This window comes from Lynx rufus, unplaced genomic scaffold (genome assembly GCF_022079265.1).
Source record: "Lynx rufus isolate CCGP_SWC_20201006 ecotype Redwood Valley unplaced genomic scaffold, mLynRuf1.p SCAF_3, whole genome shotgun sequence".
NCBI classification, from domain to species: domain Eukaryota; kingdom Metazoa; phylum Chordata; class Mammalia; order Carnivora; family Felidae; genus Lynx; species Lynx rufus.
Genome location: NW_025814845.1, coordinates 57,582,940 through 57,595,517, shown reverse-complemented (window position 1 = coordinate 57,595,517; position 12,578 = coordinate 57,582,940). Strand labels below are relative to the sequence as shown.

At 44.3% G+C, this 12,578-nt stretch overlaps 1 protein-coding gene across 1 annotated transcript in view; it reads right to left on the bottom strand.

Annotated features, from left to right (window-relative positions):
• PARM1 (prostate androgen-regulated mucin-like protein 1) overlaps positions 1-3,346 on the bottom strand; it is a 106,813-nt gene extending 103,467 nt beyond the window's left edge. Inside the window, exon 1 of the mRNA XM_047091077.1 lies at positions 3,058-3,346. Within this exon, the coding sequence (XP_046947033.1) occupies positions 3,058-3,100 (43 nt within the window). The 5' untranslated portion in view covers positions 3,101-3,346. The remainder of the gene's footprint in view (positions 1-3,057) is intronic.
• Between the last annotated feature and the right edge of the window lie 9,232 nt (positions 3,347-12,578).

Below are 12,578 nucleotides of genomic sequence, written 5' to 3'. Positions count from 1 at the left end.
TCATGACCTGAGCAGACGCTCAACCAACTGAGCCACCCAGGTACCCTTGAGTGAAGAAGTTTTTAAACAATTCAGCCATAGAACACCAAGAGGTGGCAATGATGGTGGTGGGCAAGGAGAAGAGAATCCAGAAGGGAGAGGGAAAGGAATGAAGATGGAAACTTCCTGCACCCTGCCATCCTCTCTCCTTCCCTCCTCAGTGCTGCAGCCAAAACGTGATGGTGCCAGCTTGTATTTCAATTCGGAGGCAGGACTCCCGTGTGCCTTGTACAGAGAGATGTTTGAGAATGGTCTGTAAAATACCCTTAACAGTTTATGCCACAGTCAACTTTGAAAGAACTGAAGATGGTCCAAGCTTTCTCTCTTCCTTCTTTTTAAAATACAAGTGAGTAAGTGTCAAGATTACTTTTGTTGACAATGCCCACATATTTGCAAGTGTCCAAGTGTCCATTATTCAGGCAGGAGTAAGTGCTATGAATATACCGAGTGGATTTACTAAGCTACAAAATGTCCCCTGCCAAGCCCCATTCCTGGCTCAAGAAGGTATCACCTGAAGAATTTTACTGGAGGGGTGAAAAAGAAGGAAGAGGAGAAGGTAGAAAAAGAGGAGGAGAAGTTGGAGGAGGAGGGGGAAGAGGAGAGGAGGAGGAAGACTAGAGGAGAACACAAAAGTAGCAACTACTGGGTGAAACTAACCAGAGCTTCACCAGAGGAGCTGGGAGAGGAGTCACTGAAACATACATACCACACTCATTTCAGGAACCCTCACCCCTCTCTCCTTTACTGACACCTCTATTGTTTTTCCTAGAAAAACGCTATTTTGGTTTCTGAAAACACCCTACTTCGGGATGCAAAGAATCACATGAGGTATTTATGCCAATTTTTATATTATTTTCCTGACAACTAGCTGCAAGTAGCCTCCCCTAAAGAGATTCCTTCAGATGGAAGGTTGAAAGACATGCAGACACGTTAACTATGTTTCCAGGGTCAGGAGAGCCCCCAAACTGGGAGGCTGTGGCTTTCTCCCTTCAGAACCACCCCCCACCATGTGTACATGGATGGGGATCAGGCTACTCTGTGTGTCCACCAGCCCTCTCTCTCCACTGATGGACAAGGGCAATAGTCTCCCTTCCAGAATAGCTGGGCTAAACTCTAAAACTGACCAAGAAAAAAAAATGTTGAGTTCCTTAGAAAAAAAAAAAAAAGCTACAATACACTGCCTAGTAGGGTTAATCTGGGTAGTGCCAACTGCCAGATCTATCAATAAAAATTAAAAAGACAATGGAGCCCCTGGGTGGCTCAGTCATTGAGCCTGACTTCAGCTCAGGTCATGATCTCAGGGTTCTTGGTTCCAGCCCCTCTTCCGGCTGGGTGTTGACAGCTCAGAGCCTGCAGCCTGCTTCGGATTCTGTGTCTCCCTCTCTCTCTGCCCCTCCCCTGGTCACATTCTGTCTCTCTCTCTCTCAAAAATAAATAAACATTAAAAAAACTGGAAAAAAAAAAAGACAAGCCACAAGATAAAATCAGGAAACAAACCTATCTATGGGCTCTACTGGCTCACTCAAGTTTTTCTGAGCTTTGAGCTTCATGAAAAGATTCCTAGCGAGGAGAAAAGTAAAGGCACCTTTCATGTCATTTCGTAAACACCTCTTGCCCGGAGTGGGGCTGGAATTGCCTCACATGGCAACCCCGTGGTTTGGGATAGCGGCTGTTACACCTGCTAGGATCCTGGCGCTCTCCGCTGAGGCTGTGTAGCCAAAGCGCCCAGAGTGTTCCGGAACCTCCGCAGACGCGGTTGCTAACCGTGCGGATACCAAAACGAAAGGTTTTCTCAGGCTTTCAGCAAGTCGAGAAAAACAAAAACAAAAACAAAAATGAAACAAAACACGCTATACTCTCAAGTCTGGAAACTTTTCCTGAAAATTGCACTCTCTTTTGTGAGCTGTCAGGAAACTCCTGGCTTCTTTTCCAAGGATTGTAACGACCACTGCCCACAATTACAGGAGCCCAAGCGATTCGGGAGGAAAAGAATTCACGGACTATAGGCAGCAGTCAAATCGGCTTGTGCCATATGGCTTTGGAACATTCTTGTCGAAACATGCCGGTGTCCGCGTACTCCGCTGCCTGTTCCACTGCCACCTTATCCAGAGTCAGCTGTCCCTTGTCCGGCTGCATTTTCTGGAAAAGCTGGGTACCCAGCACCAGACTGAAAGCGTTGTTTGAATGTACCCCGGCCCCCACTAAGCCGAGCTCAGGCCTGATCCTCTCTCCACAGCCCCTGCCAGAGGCCGCGGTCGGTGGTCCCGAGACCCGCGAGACGCGCGCGGCGAAGACGTCCCGAATTGGTGTCGGGGGCGGGGGGTAGTTTTAGCCAACTTAACGGGTTGTGCCACGGTTTCTCCCCTTTTGGGGAGGCTCCGGGTCACGGGGTAGAATTGCAACCCCAGGTTTGATCGCGAGTCAGGCAGCTGCCGGTGGGGCTGTTAGTGCCGCATCATCCCCAAGCGCACCTCCTCAGAGACGCGGGAGACCGGAGAGCAGAGACCGCCAAGTCTCAGGGACCGCAACCAGACCCGCCGCGCGCGCAGCCACCGCTTAGAGCCATCCAGATGCCATCGCCCCGCTCCCCCGCCGCTGCTCCCGCTTTCTCTTCCCTCCCAGGGTCCAACCGCCTCAAGAAGTCGGCTGCCCGACTCTGGCAGGGTGTGCTCGGAGACCCGAAAAGCCTCAAGTCGCCATCAGTGTCGCCCACCAGGGTTCGAACGCGTCGCGCAGCCACCTGTTCCACAAAGCCCCGAGTTTGTGCGGGCGCGGGCTGCGACAGGAAGGACCCCGTCACCCCCTCGGTCTCGCACAGCCCAGGCTCTCCACAGGCTCACACCACCCCAAATTCAAGTGCGCACATACCTTCACGCAACTCCGGAGGCTCGCGCCACTCGGGCCGCCCGCGCGCGGTGACTTACTTCCCGGTGTCCCCGCTCCAGCCCCAGCCCCAGCCCCGGCCGCCGGAGCCCCTCCCGCGCCCGGCCGCTCGGGGAGGACGGCGCCCCCAAATACCTGCCGTGAAGATGCAGAGAGCGAAGAGAGTCGTGCAGACCATGGTACCCGGGTGTTCGGTGCCGAGCTCCGGGAATGACCGAGCGCTCCGGGCGCGTACGGCTCCTCCTCTGCCCGGCTGGCTGCCGCGGGAGCCGGGAGGCGAGGGCGGCTCTGCGCGCTCAGCCCCGGCGGCTCGGGCTTGTTCCTGCGGCTGACGGAGAAGCCAGGCAAACGCGGTGCGGCTCCGTCAGCTGCGTGTGCTCCCGCGCCGGGCGCGTTTCTGCTCCATCCCAGCCGCCCGAGCCGGGGCCGCCTCTGCCGCCGCGCCTGCCCCCGCCAAACCCCTCCCACCCGGGCCCCGCGGCGCTGACAAGGCCACCCCCTGGCCTCCCCTCTCCCGGCGCGCTCGGGTCCCGGGAGCCCCGGCCCAGGGCGGCCTCTGCTGGACAGACTCGAGTTTTGAAAAGGTTTAAGAGTCTAGCACGGTGCTGGGAACTAAACGGATGCTGAGTGTGAGCAGATCTCTGCCCTGGGGAGTTCATCTCAACTTTTCTCATGAATGCTTACAACAGGTGACCATATGCCACCTTAGGCGTCAACCCGAGGAGCCAAGACCCCACTATTGCGTAAGAGAATACACATTACTTTCCTGCGTGCAGGTTACACCCTCATGCGCATTCAACCCCACTGCACTTCCTGCTGCCAGAGCCAGGATGTCTTTTATCCTATTCAGCTTCTTACCAGAGGAAATAACACTAAGGTCAGGTAACAGTGATCATGGGATCACTGAGCCAGGCAACCTCCTAGGTGTGGTATCATGACTCCTTCCAACAATCTTGTGACATAAGATTGCTGCTATTCCATTTTCCAGATGAGAAAACTAAGGCCTAGAGAAGAGAAGTAATGCACTCAAGGTCACATAGCTGGTAAGGGCTGGGACCCCATAATTGAACAGTTTGTGCACCGGGGTTATAAAAACAAAGGCTGACATTTCCTGAGTGGTTGCCGTGTGCTGGGCAACTGTGCTGCACAGATATTAACTGTGTGAATTCTCACAACAGTCCCTTGAGGTGGGCGCTATTATATCTTCGTTTTCAGGGGAGGAAGTGGAAGTACAGGGAGGTTTAAGTACTTGTCCGAGATCACACAACTAGCTAATGGTATCGGTAGGATGCCCCCGCACCCCCATCCTCTGTACTAAACTTGGTTTTCAAACCCCAAGGTTTCTGTATGTTCTGTATGATCAAAGCTGACCTTGCACTTAATCTTCCCCACCACCTTAGACTTGCTTGTTTCTCACACCTCTATCAGACCAGATGCCAGATCATCTCTAATATCTCTGTTGTTATGAGCCTGCTGGTCCCCTAGTCACCAGAGCTGGAAAGCGGCTGGAATTAATGAGCCTTCCTAAAGAATTAATTTGCTCAGGACCATTAGTAGCGCTGGGGAGCAGCTTTCTTTTCCTGTGGCTTCTTCTTCCTGTACTCAGGTTTCATTTTCTCACTTGTTTGGGTCTTATCACGGTATCTGTGATGACGTGCATTCCTCTGCCTGACCCCACCATTACCACTCGTGCAGCTGGTCACGCCTTCCACAACCAGATGCAACTGGGCTCAGAGGTTTGATGGTTTGTTTTGTTTTGCTGGGATCTTTTTTCTTGGTTAATTGATTGATCCTTGTTGGAATGAGAAGTAAAAGATACCACAACCAGGTGCCTATCCTCTTTCCTCCTCCCTAGCCAGAGAACCTGTAAATTCAATTTGTTAAACAAGTTTTCTGAGTGCTTTTGACCTTGAGGTTTTTCCAGTTTCTGGTGCTCTCTACATGATTATGAAAAATTTCTGCATCTGCGCTGTGGTTGTCTTGGGGGGCAAGGATCATACACAGGTGAATTTTATATGTAAAATAAAATGTGTATATTTGTATATACATATTTCTTCTTTATCTTATTTATATATAAAATTTATATAAGGCAATGATGCCTTTCAAGGAGGGCCATTTCAGTAACTAACTCTATGATAGAAATAAATGTTTTTCAAAATCCCTGTACAGAGAAAAATACTCGATTGGATTTCAGCAAAACTTTAACGGAAACTCTCTGGGGCACAAAGCATGTGTGACTCCAGCTTTGATATCTAAGATGATGGTTTGGTACCCAAAGGATGGTGATTCCCACGTCGGAATCGGTTAAAATTTCCAAAGCTTTTCATTGTATACGGAATAGAGTTGAAAATTGTTTCGTTCACTAAAATCAGTCATTTTTATTAATGGTTAAAACTTGTAATTTATTATTTGGTGAAAACATATTTGATCACTTACTAGATGCCAGACCTCATGCAAGGCTGTGGGAATGTAATGGGTTGTAAGAGTCAGGGTAGGCCAGGTTATGCTGCTGTAATAACCCACCCTAAAGTCTCAGAGGCTTAAGCAATAATGATTTATTTCATGCTCATCAACGTCTGCTATAAATCCAGGTCGTTTCCCAGAGTAGCTATCCTCTACATCGGGGAACTCAGTGCTATACTCCCATGTCAAATCCTGCTTCCACAGTCACCGAGATAGAGAAAGGGAGAAGCGGAGACTTAAGTGAAGCCTTTCCATCTTCTACCTGGAAGTCGCATGCACTTCTGCTCATATTTCGTTGGTTAAAGCAAGTCATTGGCCATGCTCAACTTCAGGAAAGCAAGAAAGCACAATCTTCTTCTTTGCCCAGATGGAGAGGAGAGCTAGAGAGCAGGGGACAGTTGTGATGTGTGCCACAGTGCTTCATTGTCTCTGCCATCAGGAGCTTATGTTCTGGTAGTGGAAAGTCAAACATCGAATGAACAATCATAAAAATACATGCAATAACTTATTGTATTAAAAATGGCGGGGAGACAAGAGAAATGGGTGAACTGTTTTTAAATTTTTTCTTTAAATAAATAGAATTTTTAAAGAGTTTTGAAATATATGCAGTAGCTTATTATATTAAATTCTATAAATAATAATACCCACTAACATTTATGGAACTTCTGCTACGTATTAGGAATTGTTCCAGGCGTTTTATGTACTACGTTTAAACTTTGTACTGCATAAGGTTATATGAACTTCACAAATAAAGAGACTGAAAGATACTAAAAGAGACTGTAAGTGTGAAGGAAACCAAAAGATGCTATGAGATATTCCACCAGGGGGACGTGGACTCCTCAGTGGGTCCAGGAATGGAATTTGCATGCAACTCTTGAGTCACGTCTTATAGCAAAAGCCAGTTTCTTCATAGAATTCTCTTAGTCCCTTTATAATACTCCAGTGGGATAAAATCTAAGATAAATCTGCCTTTTACTGACTTCCACTATTTTTTGATCACTGTTAAAATGAATTTCTAAGGTTGTAGGCTTTCAACATCTTATGAAAAATTGCCCTTGGTTGACTGAGTTTTCGACATCCTGAATTTATTATAATTTACAGATAATATCAAATAATATAGTTAGGTAATACAGAAGTGTTAGCTTTGGGCCCTTGGATTCTTCCCGGCCTGGGAGAGACAGAATAACTTGGTTGAGAGAGCAGGGTGAGGCAGTACGTGCAATGGTTCAAGGCTGGGTTCTGATGTCTATCTAGCCCATGGTCCCCGAAGGCTGGATTCTCATCTGCTTTCTACCATCTACTAACTGAGTGACTCTAATTACTTGGCACTGCTATATCTCAGTTTCCTCCTGGCATTATTGGGAAAAGGAAATGGATTATATAGGTAAAAAGGTCTGCATGTTCTCAGTGCGGATCAATGTTATCTATTATTAGAGGAGAAACTTTGGGGGGGGGTGCATTAAAAAACATTTGTGGATCTAAAGTACAAGAGCAAAACGTTACTGCCTGCTACGTTTATTTCTTCACACATTCAGCTGTGGACTGGGCTTCTGCCTTCAGTAATCCCACGCTGCTACAACTGGGTTGCAGGCGAAAGGCTCTTAACCTTCTGTGACAGCCCCTCCCCACCTCACCCTCTTCCCCAAAGGCAGGAATGCAGCAGCCTCCAGACACTGATAGCTTTTGTCCCAGTTTTATTTCTTTTCTCAAATTGCATTGCAAAAAACATCTCCATGGGCTCTGCTACGTTTCCTCACATCGCTTTGCTTTTCTCTTCTCAACTCCCTATTTCCTCTTTTTAAATATTAATGACAGAAAAGAGTAAAAGCAGTTATGCAATATGTGTAAAAGTGTAAATTTGGAACTTTGCCAAGAAATATTTGCTTGAACAAGAGCGATTTTAAAAGGGTGTGATGAAACATGATTACTTCCCTCATTTAAATACAATTGTTTGAAGCCGCTTGGGCTCTTTGAGGACACAAAACCACATGTCACTAATTTTTATTTTAATTAAGGAGGAAGCTCTTAAAATATTTCAGGAAGACACTGGCTTCATGGAGGTGATGCACATAATGAGACCGCTTATTTAAACAAGTCTAAAACGTGATTGAGTTGATGCTGGAGACCTGGATTATTAAATAGAAGTAAAAGATAAGTCACATATGTAGTTTAAAAATTTCTAGAAGTCTGATTTTAAAAAAGGAGAAAGAGGTGAAATTAATTTATTAAATGTGTTTAATAATATGCTTTATTTAACTTAATATCTCTAAAATATCATTTTACACGTAGTGAATATAAACATGTTAATGAGATATTTTACATTCTTTTTTTCATCCTAAGCCTTCAAAACCCAGTGTGTATTTTATACGTACATAACATCTCAATTCAGACCGGGTGCACTTTGAAAATTCAATAACCTGGCGTGGCTAGCAGTTATCATAATGGGCAGTGTGGTATAGAACATCGATTGGCCCTGCGCATTACCTCATGATATATCCTGTGAAAGTACGAAGCAGTGCTTGTGGGACTTTCTTAACTGACAGTGAAGTAGTTAGAAGTCTAGGATTTGCTTATTGCATGGCCTCTAACCCTCATTAACCTCTCGACTCTCAGTTTCCCCTTCTGTGAAATGGAGATTATGCAGGGTGCCTGGATGGCTCAGTTGATTAAGCATCCAGCTCTTGCTTTAGACCTCACAGTTCATGGTTGTTGTTGTTGTTTTTTTTTTTCCCAATGTTTATTCATTTTTGAGAGAGAGAAAGATGGAGTGCAAGCAGGGGAGGTGCAGAGAAAGAGGGAGACACAGAATCCGAAGCAGGCTCCAGACTCCAGGCTCCAAGCTGTCAGCACAGAGCCTGAGGTGGGGCTCGAACTCACGGTCGGCGAGATCACGACCTGAGCCCAAGTCCGATGCTTAACCGACTGGGCCACCCAGACGCTCCCACAGTTCGTGGTTTTAAGCCCTGCATCGAACTTGGGATTCTGCTTGGGGATTCTCTCTCCCTCTCTGTCTGCTCTTCCTTGGCACGTGCACTCTCTCTCTCAAAATACATACATACATACATACTTATAAAGAAATGGAGATGATGATAATAATAATGATATCTTGCTTCAGAGGATTGTTGTAAGGATTAAATGCACAGAGAGCATTTAGAACAGACCCTAACAGAAGAGAGCCTCAATAAATGTTAACTGTTACAGTTGGTAGGAATGGTTATGATGATAATGATGAGAAATGATTATTAATAGTAAAATCTTTTCAATTGTTATTGCAGTATTTGCAATAGTAAGTTCCTTACTATTCAGAGGCATTGACCTTGTCGTTTCTGCCTAGAAGTTTATGTACGCATTCAAAGTTTAGAACGACATTTCTCAAACATTTTGGTTTCAGGAACCCCTTACATTCTTAAAATGGATCAAGAACTCCAAAAACTATTTGTTTATGTGGTGGGGGCATTTTTAGGACCCTTTCAGATAATTGTAGCTTGTTTTCTTTTACACTGCACCAAAACCCAATCAGCGGTCTTTTCTTAAAAGTTAGCAGCAGTGTGGAACGTGAAAGCGTCTCAGTGAAAATTTCATATTCTGTTCCATAAAAGCTGTTGGTCTAGGGGTGCCTGTGGGGCTCTGTGGTTAAGCATCTGACTTTGGCTCAGGTCATTATCTCACAGTTCCTGAGTTCAAGCCCGTGTAGGGCTCTGTGCTGACAGCTCAGAGCCTGGAGCCTGCTTCTAATTCTGTGTTTCCCTCTCTTTCTGCCCCTCCCCCTCTTGTGCTCTTCTCTCTCTCTCTCTCTCTCTCTCTCTCTCTCAAAAATAAATAAACGTTAAATAAATAAATAAATAAATAAATAAATAAATAAATAAAATCTGCTGGTCTATTTTGCACATTATATCTTTTACCCATGTATAATTTTGTTACATCATGCATTGGTCATATAGAAAATATTGGTTCACTGAGTTATGAAGATCTTCCAAATCTTAACACGTTTTGTCATACAACATCAAAAAAATTACATTCATTAATATCTCCACCTATATCATCAGAAAAATCTTTAAATATTAGGAAGCTGTCAAGTTAATGGTGGAGGATACAAGTTTGGCCAAATTCTAATTTTTGCTCGACAGCTTGATTCTTACCATTGACGCTAATCACTGTCAACTGCATTCCTTGAAGTGACAGCCTCACGTATGGGGAAGATGTCATACAAATATCCAAGTCTGAATAACCGTAGTTTGTCTGAGTCATTTTTTCAACTAAAACTCGTGTTCCACAAAAACGTGGTTAGTACAGCTTGCAACTTGAATCATCACATGAGTAGGTTTCCTTGGGACAATCATCTCATTTTGGTATACGGCAAGCATGCCTTGTGCATACGTCCCACTTATTTACATAGACTAGAAAAAAAGATGTGTATTTAAGATGATGATTTGATAATGATTTTTGCTGCTTATTGAAGGACATTTCTAAGCAAAACATGTTTTTTTCCCCTTTACACTGAGCACGCATGGTGGTGAAGAATATAACGGCTGCAAGTATAATGTGCTGCCACTGCCTTCTGTGACGCTAAGACACCAAAGTTTTACCTACAATTGCTCTGACACTATCAAGGCCTAAGTCAACATCCAGAAAGATTAAATAAAATTAAAAAGGTAAATAGCATCTTCGTGTTATTATGAGGATAGTTTTGACTTTGCAGACCTGACAGAATCTTGGAAACTCCAGGAATTAGTGGACCACACTTTGAGAACTGCTGGTGTAGGGAAATACCTTCAAAGTTTGTTAAGGATGCCGACTGTTTTATCTGTCCAAGGAAGACCCTTTTTTTTTTTCCTTTTCCTTTTCCTTTTTTTTTTTTTTTTCCGGAGAGATGTTTATTCCCCTTTTGTAAGCAAGTGGCTCGAACGGTGATCGCAACTTCCTATAAAGCCTGCCTCTTTTGCAGCAGTGATTGGTATAGGGTGGACATCAGACTCTGATTTACTGAGTGCACTTTCCAGGATTTTAATACTTGCTACACCAGAAAATGCCACTAAGGGTTGCTCTCTGGAGATGAAATTATGGGGCTCTGGTATTCTGGTAGCCACTCCAGCATGTGGAAAAAAGCTAGTCTGAAGTAGGATACAGAAACCTGACTCTCAGAGAGAAGGAGGAATGGGAGAAAAGAGGTCCGATGTCTTTCCGGTCCCTAGTCACACTTGTCTCTGAGATGTAATCACACCTTTGCCCTTCTTGCCACTCTGAGCATTTCAATAAATTGCCCCTTCTGGTCATGCTAGTTCAAGCTGTGTTTCTGTCATCTGAAACCAAAAGAAATTAGCTCACGCCGAGGGCAGCAAAAGCTAACTTCCAAAGTCATTGAGTGAATGTTCAGTAATAGAGATTGAGGATTGTCTTTTCATTCAGGAAAATTCCAGTCTCAGCTATGAGCTAAAAAAAAAAAAAAAAAAAAAATCACAGCAAAACCACACCACTACTAAGTTATTGGATCAATATATGGTGAAACAAGTCAGGATATTCAGCTTCTATTAAAAAAGTATGCATGGAACTGAAAGTGGTGAATTCATAAAAGTAAATAAAGTTCACCAATGACACTACAGGCTTAATAATACATTATAAATTCCAATTCTTTCCACAAATAGTTGTAATGAAAAACATAATGAATAACCTTGGTTTTAAATACCTTACATTCTCATAATATTTGTAAATTTATCCAACAAAGCCTTTTTTTTTTTTTTTTTCTGTTCTACACATGTTTTTGCCACCATCAGTTGTAACACATCTTAATAGATTCTACTTCGGATTGTGCTGAGTTCGTGTTTTTTTCATCTTCTTTAAAAATATTCTTGGGGCGCCTGGGTGGCGCAGTCGGTTAAGCGTCCGATTTCAGCCAGGTCACGATCTCGTGGTCCGTGAGTTCGAGCCCTGCGTCAGGCTCTGGGCTGATGGCTCAGAGCCTGGAGCCTGTTTCTGATTCTGTGTCTCCCTCTCTCTCTGCCCCTCCCCCGTTCATGCTCTGTCTCTCGCTGTCCCAAAAATAAATAAACGTTGAAAAAAAAAATTTTTTTTTAAATATTCTTGGGGTGCCTGGGTGGCTCAGTTTGTTAAGTGTCCCACTTCGGCTCAGGTCATTATCTAATGGTTCATGAGTTCAGGCCCTGCATTGGGCTCTGTGCTGACGGCTCAGAGCCTGAAGCCTGCTTCAGATTCTGTCTCTCCCTCTCTCTCTGCCCCTTCCCTGCTTATGCTCTGTCTCTCTAAAATGAACAAACGTTAAAAAAATTAAAGAAAAATATTCTTGACTTCAGTTTTCCTCAGACATCCGTAGATGCTGATTTTCCAGTCATTTCAAATTCAGTCAAATAACTACAACTGAGCAGCGTTGATAACATCTACTGACCCATTAAGAGTCAAGGAAAACCATTAGAAACATCTTCCCAGTTTTTAAGTTGACTAGTGCTGTCACTCCTGATGTCCTCAACACTACGAGCAGTAGAAAGGCTAGCAGTCCAAACCAGTTTATTTTTTCTGGACGCTTATTTTTGGCTGCTGCAATCAAATACAATTTAATTAACTCACCATTGGTAAACAATTTTTCTTCCCTGGCTAACAAATGAGCTACTTAGAAAGTTCCTTTGGTTGCAGCTTCCTTTTGATTTTTCATTTTCATGGAAAAATTCTATTCTAATGAGGTATTTGTTTTAAATGTTATAATCTTTCTAACTGGGGAATAGTTATGTATTGGTAACAGCGTGGTGATTTTTAGTCTGGTTACATTGAATTCTTTTAGTACAGCAATAGCATAATGCTTTGCAGTTTCGTTAGATAACAAAAGAATCCACACCTCCTTGTGCTTAAAACGTGCGATACTTAGGGACTACTTTTCATTTTTTTTAATTAAAGTTTTTTTAGTTAACTTATTTATTTTGGGACAGAGCTAACAGAAGGGGCAGAGACAGAGAGGGAGAGAAAGAGAGAGAGAGAATCCCAAGCAGGCTTCCACACTGTCATAGTGCAGAGCCTGATGTGGGGCTCCAACTCGCGAACCGCGAGATCATGGCCTGAACCAAAATCGAGAGTCGGTCGCTCAACCGACTGAGCCACCCAGGCACCCGTACTGTTCACTTTTTACATTTGTTTTGACATGATGGGTACGCGATAACAATACAAAGAAAAAACGTGGCGGTATAGTG